Source organism: Lepidothrix coronata, unplaced genomic scaffold (genome assembly GCF_001604755.1).
Source record: "Lepidothrix coronata isolate B3197 unplaced genomic scaffold, Lepidothrix_coronata-1.0 Scaffold18, whole genome shotgun sequence".
Taxonomy (NCBI): domain Eukaryota; kingdom Metazoa; phylum Chordata; class Aves; order Passeriformes; family Pipridae; genus Lepidothrix; species Lepidothrix coronata.
The window spans coordinates 133,131-157,130 of NW_016690198.1; the positions used below are offsets into that span (position 1 = coordinate 133,131).

The following is a 24,000-nucleotide window of genomic DNA, read 5'->3' on the forward strand; positions in this document are numbered from 1 at the left end:
CTGACAAGCTCCATCTGCCTGGGGGGCTGGGAATCGAACCCGGGTCGCAGCGGTGAGAGTCCTGCACCCTAACCAGGTTTCCTTTATTACTGGTAAAAAAAAAGCCATAAAATGTCAGGATAAACTGTGTTGTTGTACATACTCTGCTAGGCCCTAAACGAGGTAAGAAAAGCACATATGTGTGAGAAGGAGTTCAGAGGAGTCCTATATGCTTAGAAGAAAAGCTCTCTCTTCAGAGCATCTGCTTATTTTTTCCTACAACAAGCCCATATTTTAAACAACTCAGACAGAGAATAACCTGGCACCACGTCTGTACAAGAAACATCTGGCTGTGGGAGCAGAGCACAGTCAGTCTCCTTAGGATTTCAAATTGCGCTGGGTCTGTGAGGATTAACCTCCTCTGCCTGGCCTGTATTAAATTATGAGGCTGGATGCTGCATTTTCAGTATGAAAGGTGACAGTCTCAGCAGCTGTTGCTTTCTGTCATTTCACTACAGCTAAATTCAATGCACTTACATAGGACATTGTGAAATTATTTGATAGAGAGGGGGTCTCTTGGTCATGCTTTACATAATTATCTATATGACTGTACAGAAATGAATGGAGATTAGCCAGCAGAAATTACACTCTGTACCTCAAAAGGCATCTGAGGCTGAATGCATTCTTGTTTGTGAAACAGATTGAGAGGGAAAGGTTCTGGAAAAGCTGAACTTAGATTTCCAGCTACTGAAAGCTGGAAGACATGGATGTCTTGTCCCTAATAACTATTGCATTTTAGTTCTTTTCACCAGTAAAAACAGAGCAAATATAACTCATTTACCATCAGTGATTATTAATGCTATGGAGACTACAAGATATTGAACACCTGTCATACTTGGATGCAGCAAATCCCACTGAAGATTGCCTTGGAGATAAAGGTGATTAAAATCATTTAACCCAAGTATTGCTGAGAGATTTTAGATTGCTGATTTATTCCTTTTCCTGAATGCTAGAGAAAACACATATTCTGGATCCTGCTATAAAAGGGGCATCCATAAAAGTAATACAGAAGTAATCAGATATTAGGTTCTGATTCAGTTAAGGACAGGTGCATGGGGCTAATCAAAAAGATGCTCTTGCCACATATTCTTACTGAATGAGAAATGATCAACAAGTGTTTAGAAATAGAATGAAATTTTATTTTATGTGGAAGAGATGAGTATTGGCAAATACTAATCTAAGAACAGATTCCCTTTTCTAGTGATAAAAGGCTTTTTTCCCCAGTATTTTTAAAAACAGTCTCTTAACTATATATAAAAAACACCTCACTTTTTAAACCAAAGTAGTGATTGCTCAAAAAAATGATCATATATGGTTAATATGGAGCTTTTAATTTTAATATCAAAAATTTAATCAAATAATTTCACAGTACAGTCTATGAAAATAATATCATAATGATTAATAAATTTGTGTTTCATATATATCTGAAGGCATTTAATATCCCAGGGCCAGAACCTCTCCCACAGATGCTTGAAGCAGCAGCTTTTGGAAGAGAAGACATTGCCAGCCACTGATGTGCTCAGCCTCAAGTCAAGGCCTGGGATGAGTTAGGGACGTCCTGGGCTCCTCCAGCCTAGATCAGCTGGGCTCAGTTTTGGGGGATCTTACACCAAGAACAGCAGCTCATAACTACATTGTTTTGGGCTCTATGCAGTGCTGACAGAAATACACTTGTACAAAATTCTGCTCCATGTTTCGTTTCAAAAGAAGATTTTGCTTTCAGAAAACTAACTTGCAGATTTAAAATTCTCTCTGTAGTAGTTTTTAAGTCCCTGAAAACTGAAAATGATTGTGGGCAAATACCCAGACCATCCACTGGACAGAGAAGTGGAGGTAGAGAACTCAGATTTTGGTCTGCCATTTTTTTCCAGTATTGCCAGTGCTAGGAGTTGAAAGGTATATAGCATTTTAATGTCTGGAGCCATTAGGAATACACAGATAAGCATGTGCACATGGTGAATACTATGTTATGTTCAGTTGCATTCAAGAAACAGGTTAAATTTACTAATGTAATACCACAGTCATTAACTATCAAATACCAAGCTCAAGTAATGCAGCAACTGAAGCCTTATCAACTATGCCAGATTCTAACACCTAGACATTGCAAGGTCTGCAGTTATGATGGACTACCTGAGTTGATAACACATGGAATTATCTAAACAACATTTGCATATTTGTGTAATTATTTCCTAAGGTTAATTAGCTATTTGCAAAGCAGCTTGCCCTTTGAGAGTGCTTACTGTGACAGGTCCACATATTTCCTGTTTCAATGCCAAATTTTACTTTATTTTTTTTTTAAGGTAGCCTGTTGCTGGAAAGTTAGAGATGGTACAAGAGCTGGAGGCTTTGAACCACCATTGACTTTACTGGGGAAGAGCAGCTCAGATGCCACCTTAAACTTCTAATTCTCTAATTCATCAAAACTAAAAAAAACTCAAATAAAGAAAAATCAGTTTAGTTTTCAGCTCTGGGAACAGCTCTCTCCTTCTACGTTTTTCTTTTCTTTTTTTTTTTTTTTAAATCAAGGAGTTGGAATAACATTTTTTGGGGAAAAGTGAAAAGTGGAATGCATGGAAACAGGGAAATATGCCATACAGCTGAATAGCTTTTTAACAATTTATTTGAAGGTGGTTTCTATAATTACAAATTATCACAGCAAAACAATTTCCCCTTCTAGCTCAATGAGCTACTGTAAACAAGTATGGTACCCATGTTAAATACAGGACAAGAGAACTGCACACTGGCTAGAAGGCTCACGTCTTCTGTCTCTGGAGCTGTTAGATCCTTCCCCACCAGCACCACCTTGACAGTTGCATACAGCTTGTCCCATTGCCTTAGGGGGCCAGGGGTCAGGCAAATTTTTGCAATTCCCCCCAAATCTTCCAAAAATAATTATCTTAAAATTAATATATAATGTAAGTATAACAACATTCTTTTTCAACAGCACCCTTATGAGTACTAAATGATACTTATTAACTGCTGCATTTTCCTCATTCCTTTTGCAAATATTTGCCTTTCATGAGACAAAAACTTTTTCATAAGGGTGGAACATAATGAACCCATATGATGGGTTGCTACCACCAGAGCAGCACCAAAATCTCAGTGTAGGACAAGGTCTAAGAGGCTTTTGTCATTGTTTAAATCTGCTAAATATAGATTCCAATGTTTGAAGGTCCCAGTACCCTTTGCTTTCAAAGTGGTTTTTAACAGTCCATTGTACCTTTTGATTTTCCTGGAGTCTGGTGCACGGTAGGTAGTATGATATACCCACTCAATCCCATGCCCTTTGTCCCAGATGTTTATGAGGCTGTTTTTGAAATGAGTCCGACTCAATTCTTTCTGAGGTGTCATGTCAGCACAGGACTTGCTTTCCAAGGCCCGAGAAGGTGTTCTGGGCAGTGGTGTGACACACAGGGTACATCTCCAGCCATCCAGTGGTTGTTTCCACCATTGCCAGCAGGTAGCACTTGCCTTGGAGGGTTTGCAGGAGTGTGATGTAATCAGTCTGCCAGGCCTCCCCATATTTATATTTCAATCATCATCCACCATTTCACAGAGGCTTTACCTGCTTGGCCTGCTTGATTGCAGTGCATATTTCACAGTTATGAATAACTTTAGAGATAGTGTCCTCCCCTCGATCATGAGCCCAACTGTCTCTTGCATCTCTTCCCTGATGATGTGAAGGCATCATGGGCCCACTGAGCCAGAAATAATTCACCCTTATGGTGCCAGTCCAGATCCACCTGAGACACTTTAATTTTGAGACAATTAAATTTTTAATCTTGGCAGCCAATCCACCTGTCCATTGTTGTGATGTTCTTCAGTAGCCTGACTCTTCAGTACGTGTGCATCTACATGACGTACTTTTGCAGCCAACTTCTCTACCCAGGCAGCCTTGCCCAGATGGGTTTCCCACTGTGCTGCCAATTCATCTTTTTTCCATCAGTCCAGCCACCCTCCCAGTGCATTTTCTACCATCCATGAGTCAGTGTAGAGGTAGAGCACTGCTCATTTCTCTTATTCAACAAGAATTCCCTTCTTTTGCCGTCCAGAGGTGGCAGAGAGGTCCTACACAATAATAACCTAGACAAGCCCACACAGCTCCAGGCTCTGCCCCCTCACGGCTACTGAGAAAAAAGTAACTCTGTCCTGACCACAAACCAGGACAGGTTTGAAAGCAACAAAGCTGAAACAGAAGCAAAAAAAACAGTCAGCGTGTAATTCCCCCCAACCCACCCCCACGTAAGATAGTAGCTATGGCATTACAATCAGAAAAGAGGATGAAAGTAAAGAGAGGATATAAACTGAAAACAGGAAAAGAAAGTAAAAGTGAAAAATGGAAGCAAGGATCTTGTATTATATTTCTGCAGCATGAGTATGTAAAGATAAGACTTGAAAGTGTCTAGCTCAGGGCATTTAAAAAAGATTCTATCTTTAACTGAGAAATTCCAGTGTATTAGGAAGCACCCCATCTACCTGAAAATCTTTTTTACCATTTTAATCACAGAGTTGAGAGAATTATTGCACAGATATATTGGAAACGTTCCCTACTCCAGCCTAAGATGTGTTCCCAGGAGGCAGCAGGACATTTTACTAACAGTAGGAATTGTACTTCTGACTTATTTAGTAACATAGGCAACAGTACTCTGTATGCTACATATATGGAGATATGCACACACACACAGGATGGGTTGGCTCTTGCAGAACTCTTAAATAACCGGATTTTCAGGAAGGATGGTGATAGACTGCCTTCTATACAGGGGTAATTCCAGCTGTGAGAAACCAGGCAAAAGGAGGCTGCAGAAGAGAACATCAAGACCATCTCAGAGGCAAAGCAGCCATGAGCGGGGAATATAACGGTGGAGGAAAAGTGACAGTGGAGGCAAATTTATAACAAATCTTAAATTTGATAACATGCATCTCAAATTCAGTTCAGCAGGTCATACAAGGAGCAGAGGGAAGCAAGGACCACAGAAGACTGACTGAGCAGCGGGTCAAGGGAGTTGTTTTATTTCTGTGTTCTGAGTTGACTGAGAAAGAGACAACTTGAGAGAAAACAAAAGGGGAAGAGATAAAATCATAGACAGCTGATGCTTTGGCCTTGAAAGTGTGAACAGAGGACACATTTTTTTGCTCCCTTCTTCTACAGGCTCTGTATGGATTTTATTTGCATATTTTGCCTTACTGAAACCACAAAACCCAGCAGGATTTGATCAGCTGTGCAGGTGGCAGAGTGGGTTCATGGTCACCAATATCTGATGCAGCTCTATGGAAATACAGAGCATTGAATCCGCAATGGTTTAACACTAAAATCACGTAAATGCATTATCAGTGAGTGATGTTATTTTATTCAGCATCTGTATTCATATGTATTCAGAAATTCCTTACTTTTGACCTCAGCAGGGATTAAATCATGAGCTTTTGGATGTAAAAATGGCATACTCTTCCACTTCCCTAGGAGGAAGGAAGAAGTGGCAAAATAAAAAAATTATACTCTATTTTTAAGGGCACTTTCTGAGATGGGGGAAAGATACATACTCCGGCAGTAGGTAGCAGCTGCTTTTGAGATAGAAGGAGATACCAGGTATCACAATAGCTAAGTCTAGTCATTCATGGAGCTGCAGATAGAAATACCATAGCCACAGTTATTATTTGGCACATGCCTTCAGAAAGCAATATGCCAAAGTGACTTAAGGTTGCTTTTTTCATATTAGAGATCCCTGCCTTATTCTGAAATCTATTTGAGATGACTCTTTGTAATTTCTTTTGCCTATTTTATTTGTGAAGTGGGACACTGATGGAAGTGTTCCCAATATTACTTATGAAGCCCTAGTAATGTTGCGTGTATAGAATCAACAGCACAAAGGAAAAGTAGAAGTCTTACATATTGTAGTTAAATACACATTTTATTAAGTTAGAGGAGAGTAGTCCTGCTTCCAAACTGCTGAAATTTATCAGAAAAGCAAGCAATCTCAACAGTCCTGCTAAACAAACAAGTATTACATGAAATGTCCAATATCTGGCATATCTAAAAGCCAAATAAAAGATGTAAGGCAAAAATGCATTTCACAGAGTAAGACAATATTTAAATTACACCCACCAGTGCAGAGGGGATGAAGGTCTGGCTTGGTAGAAAATGGTGATACCAGCATTTTGCTATGGCATGACTGCTAAGATTAGGCTTAAAATTACAAGTTTTAGCTAATGCATGACTGACAATGTCTAGCCATGTTTTTTATGTTTTGTGTTTTGGCTCTTCCCCAGGGCCCCTGTTCTCCCCAGCTCCCACCACAATTACCATCCAAGACAACTTCAGATCCTGTCCCACTTTTCACACTTCAGATGCATGCTGGGCTTTCCCTGGTGATGGTGGTCAGGAAATAAAATTTAGACCTATTCTAAATATATGTGGGAACAGAGCAAGCTTGGATCCTAACAAGCCCTGGGGCAGCAGAAGGGAGTTACTTTTCTCCTTTATATCCAGCTTTATTACACACAAGAGAAAAAACAGAGCAACTCCAAGCCAGAAAAGCATTTTCTCAGCTAAGCCCTCAACTAATACACTTCCCAACCAATAACCTAGACTTACTTCTGGATTAAAAAAACCCAAACCCACTCTCTTTTCCTGTTTCCAAAGTGCTCCAACAAGGAACAAGTTGACCCTGGAAATTAAAACTCTCTTTCCACTCTCTTGATCACAGAACCTGCTCCCAAGTCCTCACTTAAAATATTTCAGCAGGTCTGAAAACTGTTCAACAATGGCTCAAAACCACAGAGCAATACTGTCAGTGCCCACGGCTGCTCTTCAGAGATGTGCCAGTGTCTCAGCTGCATTAACGTATCGCAGACCTAATATTATATTTTAGTTTTGGCAAATGTGGGTCTTCACTGGATGCCTTTGGAGCACTGCCATGTCAGGACCATGCAGTTATGACAAGGACATATGAGTGTTTTTAAAAGGCTGGTGTTAACAGGTGGAATTTCTTAACTTTGCATTGGAACAGAGAGCTGAACAGGACAACTCCGGCTGCAGATCTGTGCAAAAACATACAGAGAAAGCAGCAAACATTACCCATGTCATTCAATCCACAATGCCTCAGGCTCTCTGCATGGCAAATACTTTCTGCTGGTCTGTTCAAATGCTCTCCTTATTCCTTCAGCTTTTTATTTGGAAATTCAAGTGACTTTCTAACTTGCAAGGATTTGCTGTTTATAAAGTAAACCACAGATTTCAGACTAAATTAATTAAGTCTCAAATGTTATTATATCATCATCTCCCTGCTTAAAGCATCTGCTTGTCAGCCAGGGTAAGACAACTTTATCAGGCTGTTATTCCAGTGTGGATTTTCCCATTATTACTTCTGTTGGAGTCTAGCATGTCCTGCCAAAACCACTTGACTTTCTTCTAGTGAAGGGCAGGAAAGGAGACCAAAAACAAGAAGAAAATCAGACAAAATCAGTTTCTTGGTGTATCTTAATTATTATCTTCACCAAAAACTTCAGGGTTGGTATTTTAAATGACTAGAGTTTTTCTGGTTTACTTTTAATGGACCGGTTGCTCCCTATTGAGCTGGGTGGTACATAATTAAAACCATTCCTTCAAAACAGATCTTGCCCCTGAATATCTACAGTATACGTTTTGTTTATATTATTTCCAAATTGACCGATGTGGTAGAAGACACATAAGCTAATTATTTTATTATTAAGACAAGAATGTAAAGAAACACAAATATGACATTTGTTATTTTTTCAGTTTGGAGACAAGAACATTGCTGAGTCACCAAGATGAGAAGGAGAAGAGAATAGGGGGAAGGAGGGAAATTAATCAAAGGAAGTTTTATTTCAGAGAAAAATTACTGATTTCCCTTTTAGCTCTCTGACAGACTTTTCCATTTTTTATTTTTGTATATTTTTTCCCTTTCCCATATAACTTGCAGGTTCCAGGTGAAGGAAGCCTGAATGTGAAGCACCATGTTCTAGCAAACAATTTGGAAATCCTGCATGGGGAAACTCCTCAAACTGGAGGTGTAATAACAATTCCTCAGAATTATACATGCACAGTCATATCATGCCTATTGAAAAATACTTGAGCAGTTCACAAGAAAATTCCCACGCCATGGTGCTCTAAACATGGTACCTGCCAATCTCTGCAGGTGGACTTATATATTCTAATTTAAGTAAAAACCACAGCATTTTGGCCAAAGAGACTCAAATTAATAAAAAATACTCAAAGACTGAGGCAGTTGCATTTCATTACAATACCACTGTTATGGATACCTACATTTTACATGCATCTTTTTTACATCTCCTAATATTTTTTTCTTTCCAAACTACTCAATGTCAGGGATTGAGACTCTGGCCACAACATACTTCTGCCTAACATAATGAATGTCACCAAAGATGGCCTTTTGTGTAAAATTATAGGAACAAAAGAATATTTCTTAAACAAACCATCAGGTTGTATCTTCACAGATGTCTTCCCTACCAGTCATGTTTCTGGCAATTAACAGATTAATTGTGAGGGCAAGTAAATAAAAATGAATACAATGCCTTTATAAAAAGAACTATCTTCTCAAGACACAAAGAGAGATATCATGCCAGTCATTTAAATGATTACATGCATTTTTCTCAACACTAAAAGCAATTTCTTTTGAAATGAATGCATCTGAAACATTCAAAAACTCCTAATGGAAGTCATGCAGAAGTGTTATTTTTCTATTTCCCGAAGTACTTAAAGCCTATTTTACTTTCCAGTTCTTTCAGTGTGTTTATATGCTGTAAGGAGAAACAGATTTTTTTTTAAACTATGCTATTGCAAGAAAAATACCATTTTTGCCAAGAAAAATGCAGATTTCCCCACCACAGGAAACAATGAATCTAACAAACTTCAACACATTTAAGTAAAACAACAACTTAGTATTTTCATTAACATCTATGGTTTCAGAACGAACTTCAGCTGTAAAGTCTCTGTTACAGAGTATATACCTCTCGCGTAAGGTAAACCAAATAGAATGGCTTTGCTCTGTATTTTTCTTCTTCACTCCTCTGTCTCTAATAATTACACTCAAGAGCAGTTATTTAAGTGAAAGAAAGATTTAACAGGCTCAAAGCTATTTGATTTCTCCTAATAAAGACAGCAAAGTGCTCAGCGCTTTAAGTAAACCAATACACTTTTATTTAATCTACAGTTATAAAGATTTACTAAAGTCTCTTAATATGTAGAGTACTCTAGTTAATTGTATTTGAAGTAACCACAATTAGCTTATAAAATAATTATCTAAATGGATGAAAAACATAATCTGAAATTCAGATTTGCATTTTCTGTTGGTTCTCATTTTAATAATCTGAAAAGTTGAATGTTGAGCTATTCAAATCTGAATTCTGCTACTCTGTTTTCCCATCCAGACTAACCTCCATTATTTTTGTTTCACAATAATGTAAGTTATGAAATGATCTTTCATCCCAGTGAGTTGCTAAACAACCTCAGGACTTACTTGTTGTACTTCTGGCTTGAACCTTGTGATTCCTTCATGTTGATTACTTTTTTAAAACAGGCTCTTTTCCACCCAGATTAGCAAGGGCGTTGGCATTGCAGCAGTAGTGCATTACCATCATCAAAGATCATTAGATATTAGATCAACAGCAATTTTCTTCTAACACAGTGTCATCTTTTTAACAACTCAAAATATCCAACTACATAACAGACAGCTTGGCTGTATTTTAAATTAGCAGAGATGCTAAAGCCAGGAAATGTAATTTTCAGGATATCAGAACAAAAGGTTCAAAGTAAAAAAGAATTCTTATATACCATAAGATTATCAGGACTAGACTGTTACACTCTGACCTTGCTGGCGTCTAGCTAATCTGACAATATTTGGCAGAGCATTGTTTCAAATCAATAACTAATTAACAAAGTACAAAAGAAGTTGTACTGTTTTTGAGGCTTCTTGTTAAAAATGACTTTTGGTTGCTTATGGGCAGAAAGGTCGCTTTTATGACATCTTCAGGAGTCTTTCAACACCTTGCCACTGTCAGATTAAATTACTTTTAGCAATTAATTGTCATAAGTTAAAACAGAAGCACATTTGTTACAGAAGGTTGTCATAATGACATAGTGAGCAGTTGTTTTGATATGAATTTCTTCCACTGACCCTCTATCATATCTTAATTTTTTTGGTTGACCTAACTGGAAAATTGGGAGCAACTAACTCTGGCAGCATAGGCCAAACACAGGAGGGTCTTATTTCAATTGAGATTATAGACGGAACAAAAACAGAACAAAAATTCCAGAAATAACTGAAGATCTCGAGAATAATATGTATCTTATATAAAATATGTAATCTATGTCTATGCTGGTGGGTGGGATAAGAAAAATACACCCTCAAAAATCACATGGATGTCACTTTTGTTACTGTTATAAACGGTCCTTGATGACATATTAATCCATTATTAGAAAACGCCATTTGTTTGATGTATTTTAAAACAAGGATTAAGTGGATTGAACATCTGTAACCTTCCCCCATTCAAACCATTACTTGGAGACTTGCATCTTACTGTGATTTAATGAAAAATATTTCTACTCTTTTAGTTCCTTTTGTTGAACTTTTCTATATCACAATGCACATATATTGTCTGTCTTACAGATTAGTCCTCTAACAATTCTCATTGCAAGTTTGAGTTTGCTAAAAAATATTACATTAGGATGAAAATAGACAATGTCCCAACAAAAGTCTCCCATTTTTAAAATAAATGCTGAATACCATTTCAGCTGTTTGCTGGGGTTTGACACGCCATCTCACCACCAGAGCCTCTAAAAAAAAATCCAGATTGCTCATCAACAATGTTGCAAAGCAAATAACATTTATCAGGAAAAGACAGAAGCATTATTGATTGTGCACCTGTTCCTGCTTAATGTCTCAAGTCTTCCTTCTGTGAGGTTTGTTATCTCCTGCTATTTGAGAGGTAAGAGATAATTCTGCGTGAGTGGCAAAAGCAAGATGCAGAGTGCATCCATGTGGTGAAGCCAGCAATGTGCTCATTAAAGTACATAACAGAGATGTTAATCAAGACTTTAAGGAAAAGAGTGTGAGGAAATAACATAATCCTCTGTATCAGGTTTGCAAATCAAGATTTTGGTAGGGGAGAGGCTACAGGAATGAATTCTACGAGAAGATACCAGAAGCTTCCACCACGTTGGATGGAGCCAGCTCCAGATGGCTCCAAGGTGGAACCATCACTGACCAAGACTAAGCCCATCAGCAAAGGTGGTGGCACCTCTGTGAGAACATACTGAAGATAGAGTAAAAAAGCTGTGCAACAGCAGGGAGCTTGGACCATGGAGGCCCATGGCGAACCAGATATCCACTTGGAGCAAATATCCCACACTGAAGCACAGGAAGTGAGTGAGGAGTGACAGAGAAAACGTGATAAATTGGCCACAGTCCCCATTCCCCATGCAATTCCGCTGCTCAGGGATGGAAAGTGGAGAAGTTGAGAGTGAACTTGAGCCCAAGAGGAAATGAGGAGTGGGGGGAAGGTGCTTTAAGATTGTTCTTATTTCTCATTATCTTGCACCGTTGACAATTGGAAATAAGTTGAGTTCAGTTTGGCACATAAGAGTAATTGCTGTGTGATCTCTCTGTTCTTAATTTGAACCACAAGTCTTTTGACATATTTTCTCTCCCCGTCTGGTCAAGGATAGGGAGTGACAGAGCAGCTCAGAGCACCTGGCAGCCAGCCAAGGTCAACCCACTACATCCCCATATTGCCACGCACTGTCCCAGTATCTGGTAACAGGGAATGAAGTGCAGATAAACAGGAAAAGAGAAGCAGGACAGACTCCATTCTGCACTGGAGAAGAAAGAGATTGCGTAGAAGAATGGACCTGGGCAACTGCAGGATCTGTCCTTAATGGTGGCAGCAGAAAAGCTGTAAGACCAAGAAAGGTCTGGATAACTTGTCTCTACTGCTGGTTGCCTTGAAGGAGCTGATTAAAGATCTTCAGGTTGAGACTCTGGAAGAGCTCGAAGAGTTCTTACAGTTAACAGCAGAACAGTGTTTAACAATCCACATTTAACATATTTTTCTATTTTTGTAGGTTAGTTCTATTAGAGCAAATGTTTCTATACTAGCATATTTTAAATCTTAAATCTTGTTTAGTAATAAAGCTGACAATGAGTGGGAAGAACTCATACCAGACATCCTGGAAATCCTCCATATTGTGATCATATTCAATGTGCCTGATATCCCAGTACAATGCCAGAATACCCAAAACTGACTCTCCACCAAGCAGCATGGATTACTCTTGGAGGTCAGAGTACACTGAACAGCATTCACAGAAAACCAGATAGGAGTATCTTAAATAATTTTTAACCATTTATGAACATGGGCACAGGTTTAAGAGATGAAGAGAAACTGGGTTTCTGTCCAGGGGCTTCAAGACAACTTGTAGGTAATGCACCCGCCTGAGATACAGATTCAGATTTCACCTTGAAATCAACAGTGTAGATAAAATCTTCTAAAAAGTAGTTGTGCACAGTCATAATTAAACCACTGTTCACAAATGCTTTAATAAAGTACAGCCTTTTTAATTCTGCCATGTCTATCCACTTCTAAACACACACTAGGCAAATAAGCAATTTAAAGATCATAGGGTGTTTTTTCTCTTCCTGAAATTCAAGAACTGCTTTATAGTTAAACATGAAAGTTTGTGGGCTCAAATTAACAATGTAGACGAAATCCTCATAAAGATATACTTGTATCCTTCCCATCATTCAAGAATGGTCATGCTATAACACCTGGAGAATATCTGTGAAAAAACTCCTATTATTGATCTGCTTTAAGGTCCTTTAGCAAATTCAAGACGATGATCTGGCTTGGGGAATTTTTTGATCTCTGAAGAAATCATGAATGTTTGCTCAACATCCCAGTGTTAAAAAGGCCAAGAAATATCACTGCCTGTCCGGAGGAGTTTATATTTTTCAAGGTGCACTTCTGTAGCAGTACTTGTGCAAGACCACAGAGGATTAACCATGCTGATAGCTCGGTAGGCTTCCTGGTCTAAATCACCTGCACTTGCTCTTTGTAAGTGGATGACCAAACACAACCTCAGTAGTGCCAAATCTTCTGAGACAGAGAAATCTGCCTCTCTTTGCAATTTCCACAAAGTCTACCCATAGCTCAAGTACTTCTTTGAGGGCTGGGATGGAACTTGGTAATGTCAAATCATTGAACTACATCAGCTGGAGAGCACCTCTGAGGGTCATCTAGTCCAAAACTATTCTCAAAGCATTGTCAGCCAGGACTGGTCACAACTGCTGTGCCTGATACTTTCCATCAAAAGCAAAGAAGAGGGTGCTCTGTAGTTCTCGTGTCACAGAAGTGTAAAAACGCACCTTGTGAAAGCTCCCCAAACCTTGAATCACAGGGATTTGAGAAAAAATGACTTTGCTCACACTCGGGAGAAGTCCTGCAGATGACTACTGTGGACATGAAGTAATTTACAGTACTTCCATGCCACAACGTTTTTTTCGCAACATTTGTATGCTCTGTGGACCCACAGTACAACTGAAGCAGTGGTTATCTTTCGCAGTCTGTCTTTGCTAAGTCTAGCAGACCTGAACTTTGCATAGTCGCTTTATCTTTGGGTAGAAACAGCTTTACTTCATGGTGTTATTAGAAACTTACGCCATGGTTATCTACCACCATTGTAAGAGAATAACAACAGTATCTCAGCTTCTGCTCCAGTGATGATACTGTCTGGTGCCCATCAGGAGAAAAATCAATCAGCCAAACTCTATAAGTCAGCCGGAGTAGTTCAAAACAAAAAGGGAAAGGAAATGGTAAAAGAACATAATGAACTAACAAATGATAGCAGAAAGGTATTTAAGACAAGTGGTCTCCATGATCAAATCAGATGCTGTTATTTTAAGATCTATCACAGCAATAACTCATTTGCCCATTTAAGGTAATGCAATCTGAGCCTTCATGCAGTCAGAACAGCACACAGCATCTGAAAGCGTAACATCTCAACAGGAGAACTTCATATATGGCAAACATCTTCACTGGTAAGGGATTTAAAGATAACCAACAGTCATTAAACATTTTTTGGCAACCAGTGCAAGGGACACAGGATGAATAACATGACCCTGTCATCAAATGTGTTTGTTCATTTTTCAAACAGGAAAAGGAAAGTACCCAGAGAATTAGAGAGGTGTCTTGCAAAGTGGAATGTGTGAGGGCAGTGATTTATCAAAGGGTAAGAACACAAAGTTAATTGCAGAACCCAGAAATCTTTCATAATTACTTAGGCACACTAAGCTTTGCTAAATTTCTTCGTTGCTTAATTTGCTAGCTTCAAAAGAATTCCTCAGCAAACCAGATCCCTAAAACAAATAAATATCTGTCATCATCACATCTTCATGCAATTAAGGCTTCTGTTTTCCCAGGTTAAGAACAGAGTGGTTGTGATACAGTTAAGTGATAATGTCAATTGCCCACTTTTATAGGATATAGGCTGAACTGGCAAGATCCATGAAATCAGATTATTCAGTTATACAACAGGTGGAAAAGATAGGAGATAGGAGTGACAAACCATCCTATAACCACCAAACTGGTGGAAGCAAACACCAGTCCAAAAGAACAAACACACTGCAGATGTTTATGAAGTACCAACCCTACTGCCTGATTTAAACACATTTTAAATTCCTTGCTGCATTACACAGATGGATGTACTAATTACATATTTGCTTTTGGGGAAAAAGGAAACTTTCTTATGTATCCTATGCTGTGCTCATTATGTGAGAGCCCACCTTGAGCAGTTGGTAGGACACTGAACATGTAAGAGGGTAAGTAGGGTTTGTGTGCTTTAGTGTAGGTAGTGTCTGTGTGCACAAACTTGCACATGTACTCACATGACACTTTTCTCACTCCATGTTTTTGCTAGAAGTACCAAACTAGAGGATCCCACACTGCTGCTTAAGAGCCTAGAAAAACTTCAGTCTCCTCAACACATAAAATTATTGGTAGCTCTAAATTCACCTCAGTCTTACTTTATGTATTAGTTTCTCTCCAAGCAGCACCATCTATTGGGAAAACAAACAAAAATTCAAGTTTTACTTGAAAATAAAGAAAATATACCTCACTGGGTATTGCCAAATTCACTCTTGCCAAGTCCTGATTAAAAAATACAGAGAAAGAGAATGAGAATCAACTGTTAAAGTGTAGAACAGTGTAACTGAACAACATGCAGTCTATTCGGGAGAAAACCTGTTACCGACACCAACCACAAAAGACAAAAGCATTTTTCATCAGTTTATCATCCACTTTTAGCCAGGGAGATAAGGGTAAAACAAGGATTCAGCCAAGAGAGGAATAAGAAAGTTTCTCAAAATTTAGTTGAGTTAATGGCTGGAGATAATTGTAAAACAGACTGCTTTAGGAAATACTTCTGCCTGGACACTATGGAAATGAAGTTAACAGCTCTGGAGTTGGTAAAAGCTAGTTCTCATGATGATGAGCTGTAGAGTTCACTAAGGCATGGCAAGAACAGAAGTCACAACTGTTCTCCTCAGAGCTCACAATAAGGCATATTTCTTTGCCTGCAGAGTGACAACAACAAGCTAATTAAAAAGATAAATCTTGTTCTCAAGATGTAAATCGTTCAAAATAACACCACATACTAGGTAAATTCACAAAAAGTAAGGATTTTGGTTAGTAAAATCCTTCACTTGTAAGGATTTTAAAATGTAATTAATGAAGTGCTATAATACTTAAGTTTACAGATTTCAGCCACCTATGAATTGCAGGGTAAGAACTGACATTTTTCCCTGGGCAGCTTATTCCACATTGCTCCATGCCACTGTTTCCTCCACTACTTCTAGCCCCTTCAGCAGCTCTCTACTGCTGCAGGCAGCCAAGCAGACTACAAGGGAACTACTAGATTTATCTTAATCCCAAAAGCTAGATGTTTTTCCTTCATATTTTTTCCTGAATTTACACTTTGTTTTTGGTAGCAGATGAGGTGAAAAGAACATCCTTGAACTTATTGTGCACCCTGTACCCCAGTTCCCTGCTGCTGACATTCAGTTCCTAGGACTCCACAAATGTTTTCTTGATCTCCGTGCATTGTGGTACAGGCCTTTCATATCCTCCTACCCAAACCACATAAATCTTTCTAGAGCTATTTAGAGGGGTGGTACTTCCCCACAGAAAGGGGTTATTTTGCAACAGCACTGTTTATTTTAAGATGGCTACAAATATTTATCTCAGAAATTAATTTTCATTATCTCTTACTACATCAAGGCTCTTATGGCTGACTGTTCCCCAAGTGGAAAACATGTAAAGAATTTTCAAGTTTTGCCACTTGAGCCTCTCCTAACTTTTTCCTCCCAGTTTTTCCAAGCACACTGAAATCTAGTATTAAAACATGCAACTGTGCATAGTAGATTAGAGAATATAATCATTGGTTTTGGAGAGCTGCTAAAATCCTTTGATTCTGTTAGATAAATGGCAAAGAATACCTGCAGAGAGCAATCTGTACTAGACTAGAAGATCTGCAAGGTCTTTGCAGTCCTTCACTGCAATCAGTCTATAATCAAAACCAGGCACTACTAGAGTACGAGAAGTTTGAATAATTTTATTCACCTTCACCTTCACCAAGTAGGTCTGCTTTCTGCTGAGCTAGTTTTCCTCACCATTACCTCACTAACTGCCCAGGTTTACAAGCCTGAATCCCACTGAAAGGAAGAAGGACTCATTCGACCTGTGAGAAAGAGTCTTTTTTAGCACCATGGGAGCACCACACAGCTCATGGTGGGAGGAGAGATACAAGCTGGTTTTTTCTTTTGGAAACTTACGCAACTTGCCTCACATTTTAAGAGCTGGATTTAACAATGGACCTTTTATCAGCATCATGTAATGAATGACTGAAAGATACCAAAGGTAGATGGCCCCGATTTATTCCTTTTGTCTGATTAAACCATACTTGTGAAACATAGAACAAAGAGAGGGTACAGCAGAGATAGGAGTCAGTAGTGCTCTTGAAGAGATGTAGAATTTCCCTTTGGTGACTATCTATGTCTCTGATTTCTCTATTTCTCAAGGAAAAGAAAAAAAATACAACTTTTCAGGATTAGTAGATGCAAAACATACCATAAGAAATCTTTACAATTTCAGGATTGTAAAAAATATTTAAGTTAGCTGCTGAAGCTAAATAGCTTATGAATAAATTACTGAATACTACTTTAGTTTAAGCTTTACATTATTTAGCTATTTTATGTAAGATACCTGTTGACTGTAGTATCTACAGAATGAAATGTGGCCTATTTTTCCTGATTTACAGAAACTACTATAGGAACTTGAAGCTTATCTGACCTTTTAGGAATGATAAGGAGGCCTAACTGCAGGTCCTAAGTGCCATGGTAGGTTTCTGGCTTCCAGCTGCTAGGCCAGAGTGGTGCAGTCTCTGGTGGTGCAGGTCCTGCAAGACACTGGCCAGATCTGTCCAGGTGTCCCTGGAGCACTCAGAATGTCACCACATGTTTATGTCCCAGCACCTGAACTGCTATCTTTTTTCAATTCTGATTTTTTTTCAACTCTGAACGGTGCAAGAACAATAATGCAATAGTAGTTTCTAGGCAGTTCTCATGAGGTTTTTATTGCCATCATGATTTTGCTGCTGCTTACAAGTGATGGAGATTTCTCCAGAACATAAGGAAGTAACAGGCTTTAAAATGTAAATATGGACAGAGTAAAACCATGTGTTATTTCAGAGGTATAGGTAAAATAATGCTGGCAGTCGTAGAAGAGTAAACAAAACAGGCATTGTGATACAAACATTAGCATGAGACTCTAGAGGTTGGAGTCCTGATGCCCAGGTCTGCCACAGACATTCTCTGCACTGTGCATGTCCCTTACCTCTCAGCAGCTGTCTGCCTAGAGTTTGTCATTTTGTCTTCTCTAGTGGAATAAAGGGCTTATTAGCTTGGTCTCAGCAGCAGGTTAATGTAGTCGCACAGGCTCTGGATGAAAGCAGGCATGCACCTTGCCAAGTCAGAGGGTAGGTGGAGGAAGCCTACATCTGGCCCAGGGATGGCACAGGGTGAGACTCACAGCTGGTAGGACTGCAGCCGTGCTGGCAAATGGCTCAATCTTCAACATGAAAGAAATCCATGGCACTGAAAGGTCACACCACACAAGTGGACACTCTGCTGTGACTTTCAGTCATGAAATGCTTCATGTCAGCTGTACCAAATAATAAGCAGAAATGGCACAAATGTGTTTGTATGCTTGCCAGGATATCCTGCCTACCAGCAGTCAAGGTGTACTATACTGTATATTAATAAACCTGCCTTTTACTGCTTTTTCCCAAATATTGGCACAAATTATCCTGATGCATTTATTTTTAGTAAAACAAATTAATTAGCTGCACATGATCTTTTCTTATTTAATCTATCACAGAAAACGGGAAAAATTATTTAGGAAAGGTATGTTACATCCAAAATTAATTTAATTTCATTGATATGGTGTTAGTAAAAATGGCACTATTATAGATTGTGCTATAGTAAAAATAGAATTTGCAGTAAGAATTATTAAAGCAGCTAAGCTCAGTGGAAAAAATAAAAGGACAAAATTCCTAGCACACAGGCCTTTGAAAGACTTTTGCCCAGAAAACCTGACCCCATCAGTTGTTCTGATAAAGTCCTTCTTCCTACTTCTTCCTTCATTGCCTCTTTGATATCCTTCAACTATTGCGGCAACAAGATTATTGCAAATTACTATTACTACAAAATTATGCAATTTATACTTTTCCCTTTGATAACATTTCAGAATCCACTCAGTATACTTGTTAAAGTGTTGAATGCTGTTTAGAAGGGGATAAATACTGACTTACATTTTTAACTGTCTTTTAACATAGAGAAGACACTGTCAATGTAAAAATCTGTAGGGAGTGGGAGATGGCTCAGAGGGTGGAAGGAATGATGTCATATTTAAGCCTGTATGATCTGTTTCCATAGCAAAAATTTAGAGATCAACAAATTCTCACTTTTAGTTCAGTAATAAACAAAGGTTGGCTAGGGTATAAGGTTTCTGGGGGGAAGCATTAGCCCATATGTACAGAGCAGCCTCTGGTGGTCTAAGAAAAAATGGTAGTATTTATAACTAAGGATAGAAATATGTTTTTTTAAAAGAATGTATATACATATTTAGCTATTTTACTAAATCCTCCATTCAACACCTTAAAAAAACAAGATGCATTTAAAATTATCTGCTGGCATTATAGCTGTTAAAATCCGAACAGTAAGTGTATTAAAATTCATATGCATTCATTACCATACTATATAAAAGTAAATTGCTTGTGTTTAATCATTTTATAAAAGTATTACAGTCAATGCTGATTATGAAGAAGTTTTTTCCTTGGTTTGTATCGCCAAAATAGAAACCAAATTTGTAAGAATGTTACTGAATTGATGACATTTTCTGTCTTCACTTGTGAATTCAGTTGCCAGATGTTTTCAAGAACAAAAAATTCTGTCTTATTACAAAACATATTAAGCAGGTTTTCCTACCATAATGTTTGACATGATGTTTATTACCCAGACCAAATCAGTCCCTTTAACAAGCTACAATGTATGCCAGAGAGTACATTATTTCATAATTAAAGAAACTCCAGCATGAAACAACAAGTACTTTGATCCTTCAAGCACTGTGCTTAATGCACTACACACTCCCATAGTTGTTTTTATTTTACTCATTTTGTACAAAAATACAGTGTAATTTGAGATTTCGTATTTTAAGACTCTGATTTTACATATTTTGAGTCCCTCAGCTATTTTTTTCCTATGAAAATAAAGAAAATACTTAAAGACAATTAACAGGGAAGAGTTTTACTTTTCCAGTTCTTGGAAAATCTAGCTGCAGAAGTGGGAGCATCATCCAGACAGCTTTAATTTGTTCAAATGACGTTTCTTCATCGGACCATAACAGACCTCAGTGACCCTACGAGAATATAACTGAATATATTTATTCCTGCTACTTAACAGTCTGAAACAATTTCTCCAGCATATCTGACACAAATATATTTTCTTTCAAAGTTAGATGAAGTTAATGCTTTCTTGTGAGGATATTTTTCATCTAGTCTCTCTGTACCACTTTTTCCCTACTTGGCAAAGTTGATGTAAGGTTTGCTGAGGTTTCTCAAAACTCTTTGATGAGATCACTATGAAGCCTCCTTAAATATTTCTGCTGAGTGACAATACGTTTTATTTCAAGAGCCTAGTTAGTCAAATGTATGCTATCCTATACAGTAAGTAAAGACCATACATGAATTGCCCTTCAAGATCACCCCAAATTAGCTCAAACCCAGCAGCCTGAAGTTATGGAAGCATAGCAGCAAGCTCATGGGTGCAAGCAAACAGTAATCCTATGGATTCAAGCATGGGAGGCAAGAAACAGATTGCAAATATGGTATGGCACCTCTTGCAACCACCTACAGACTTAGCAGTTCTGCCCAACAGAGTAAATGGAATGCTACTGACGGTCCAGTTTTGTTTCAGAAACTGATAGGCAAGGAAATTGCAGTAATTTGCCCTTCAACACTCTAAAGCAGGTAGGTTTTTCATCTCTACTAGAGTGTATTGAATAAAAAAAAACCCCAAGAAATTATTTCAAAATAAAACACCAACCTCATCAGAAAGCCTGATTTCAACTAATTGGCCTGGGAAAGGAGACCACTCCCCACACTTTCACTAAAACGTATGCTACTTCCTTCCTTAATTTGAAGAAAATTAAATAAAGGAAAGATCAACAGTAATATTTGAGGCACAAAGCTGCGCAGAAAGGAAAATGGGATGGAGTCATATATTTTATGTTTCGGGGGTCAAACCTCCTGAAGCCAAATTTCATGCCTCATCAAGCAAAAGAGCCATGAGAAGGTGGAATTGCTAAAAAGGTTATCAAAAAAAGGTTCACTTTTAACAGGGGAACACTGAACTTGCAGCTGACTAGACCTTTTTCTGGACAATACAGCAACTTTGTCCACTGGCTTCTTATGGACCAAGACTGGTTGCCCCTCTTAAGAAGCAGGGTCTGGAGGTGGGCAGAATAGCATCTCATAAAAAAGCAGCAAACAGAAGACACAGTGCCTTGTTGGTGACTTTTAATTTGTATAATACATTCTTTTGTTTCCCACACTCAGCTGTGAGATATTTCTCAAAAGACACAGTTATATTTATGGTATTAGTGATAATCTTGCTTCCAGGTTACCAATGCTTTTAACTAGCCAGCACAGCTGTACTTCTCTTACAAATATTGTTATGCAAAACCAAAATTAATAGGGACATGTTAAAATTTAAGACGATTCTAACATGTCTTTTGCCAGATTTTTCTGTTTCTCACTAGAAAGACACATAGATTTTTACTGTTTCAACTTCACTATGGAGTTTCTGAAGTGTTTTATCTTTGAATGAAAATACTAACTTTCATAATAAGGGTTTTGGAAATTGTATGACTTAGTCTGGAATGTATAACCCATAGTATGTATATGAAGCAGAATGTGTCAAAGTGCAAATAATATTGTTTGTGCCCCCTGCAGAATTAGAAATCCTTGGGTAGCACTGTTATAATGATCCCATGCTGCTAGCATTACAAAGTGCAAAGGTTCACTGAGTCAGAAAAGGGCAAGGGACAGAGTTTCTTCATGATACCATTCTTGAATTATTCTAGCTTAAATATTTATTATGATATTAATAAGTTTCCTTCTTTTTCTGCCTTCAGAAATTCAGCTCAAACACAATGGATGGCTGCTCCTATGAAAACAATCCATTACAGGATAAATCTGCTACCACACAAGATGAACACTGGTATTTTCCACAATACATTATTAATTTAGCAGGTAATATGTTAAAAAAACTGTAACTACTGTCTTCCCAGTATAAGAAAATAAAATATAGTAAATGCATACATGACATGTGAAGCTAGCATGTTGCCTAAGCTTCGCTAAAAAGTGTTTCTTATGTATGTACACCTCTGTTTAAAAAATAATTTTTACAAAGTCTTTCTTAAACCATTCTCTTTCTTGATAGCACCAGTGAGTTCCTCTGGGGTTTATTTGAAGTTTCCCTTTGAAATTACAAAGAAATGTTTCATAACACTTCCAAAACATCAGATTCAATAAGTGACCAAAAATATCAATAGAATAAAGAGCCAGGAACTCTGTATAAACTCTTGAATGCCACCTCAGCAATGTGTTTGTTTTAAAAAAAAAAAAATTTAAAATGCTTATTAGCCAGTATGGACAGTAAACATATGTATGCATCAATAAAGAAGGGCAAACAAAGCCAAAAGAAACTTACTCTAATATAGATCTGCATAGTTTCTTTTTCTTTTTGTGGATTTCGATACTTTTCGTAGAAGTCACGTCGCTTCTTTGTTTCCTTCTGGATTTTATCTTTTCTTTCCCTCTTTTCTGCAGGTTCATCTGAGCAATCAGAAGACAGCTGTATTTGGGCTTTTGTCTTCTCCACTTCAATATAGTTCTCATTGGGATTCAGAACTATTACTCCATAGCCTTCCTGTTTAAGAAGAGAGACACACGCACACACACAAAAAGGAGGAATATGAAAAGGGAGATTTAATGCTTGAAAATTCCTTGCATTTACTTTAATGCTCTTTAAAACTTTTATATTTATTTCAGTAAGTTCACACAACATAATTTATCAAAGGATTTTTAAGAATATTCTGTCATTAAAGAGATATTAACATGAGAATATGTGTCTGTGCGTGTGCTTATGCTCATATACACCCCTCAGCATCAGAAAAGTTGCCTGGTTTACCTTTAAAATAATTTAATATGTTGTTTTATTCATAAGCACTTTATATGACTTTTTCAGAAAACAATATGGGAACTAAAAGCAAAATATTGCTTTAAGAACTCTGCATAATGAGGAATAAAAGGCTGTATACCCAGCCAGTAAAAACCTTTAAAATAAAAAGGATGGAGAGATTTTATATATATATATATATATGTATGTATGTGTATATATATACTAAAGAAAGCATGTGAAAATTATTCACCGCTATTCACCGCATTTTAAAATAGTAAAACCTTTTGTCTAGCTGACAACAAGCATACCATGCAGAAGCAAATAGCAGCAGTAACAATGAATCAATATCAAAACTGAATCAGTGGTATTGCTTAGAAGTCACCTCCTTTATGGTGGGCCTGACTTTTTAGTGCATCTTTAAATCTGCTCTAAAAGTTCACTGGGATTATGTCATGTATTCAACAAATCCAGAGAAAATTTGTGACCTGCAGGATGCTTTTGAGCATACCAGCTGCATTTTTGTGCCTCAGAAAATGAGCTGGTTGAAAAATATATGGATTTATGAATGAAAAATAAATTTTGAATAAATAAGCCAACCATTATTTATGATTTTTAAATGATTGCAAATCACAGAAAAATTGCGATATTTTTGGAAGATACAACTGCAAACAGAGGGAGAAAAGAGAAGCACATGCATTTAACAAATGAGTTCTTAAAGTTAACATGGGTTTCCAGTCAAAATCAAACTGTCATTTAAAAGTAAATTTTAATAAAGACTTACTTTTTGGAAATGTCTGTATTAATTATCTAACGGAACAGCTTTATTCCAGCTTTTCATTTGGTACGTCGTTTTGCTCTTAGGCTAGTCATGAGGATCAAAGAGGTCCCCTATACCTAGCTGCCCAGAGCAAACCAAGTCCACCCCAACAAAAGATACTTTATTTGGGCTTACTTTATTCTAATCTGTAGAGCCATTCACCAACCTTGTAGTTCATTGTGGCCACTGTCAGGTAGACAGATTGTCACTCAGTGATTTTCTACAGTTCGACACACTCGGCTAGTTATCAAAATCACATCTGAAGGGAGTTCCTACCCCTCGTCCTTGTGCCCTTCTCGAACGTCTGCCATAGTTTCTCCT

General features: G+C 37.8%; 1 protein-coding gene across 8 annotated transcripts in view; it reads right to left on the reverse strand.

Annotated features, from left to right (window-relative positions):
- Window positions 1-24,000, reverse strand: part of FAM172A (family with sequence similarity 172 member A) — a 280,969-nt gene that overhangs the window by 122,558 nt on the left and 134,411 nt on the right. For 7 of the 8 annotated variants that reach the window (XM_017807269.1, XM_017807270.1, XM_017807268.1 and 4 more), the window contains one exon: window positions 22,392-22,610. The exons of the other annotated variant lie outside the window; for it this stretch is intronic. In XM_017807269.1, coding sequence (XP_017662758.1) covers window positions 22,392-22,610 — 219 coding nt within the window. The remainder of the gene's footprint in view (window positions 1-22,391; window positions 22,611-24,000) is intronic. 8 annotated transcript variants of the gene reach the window in all.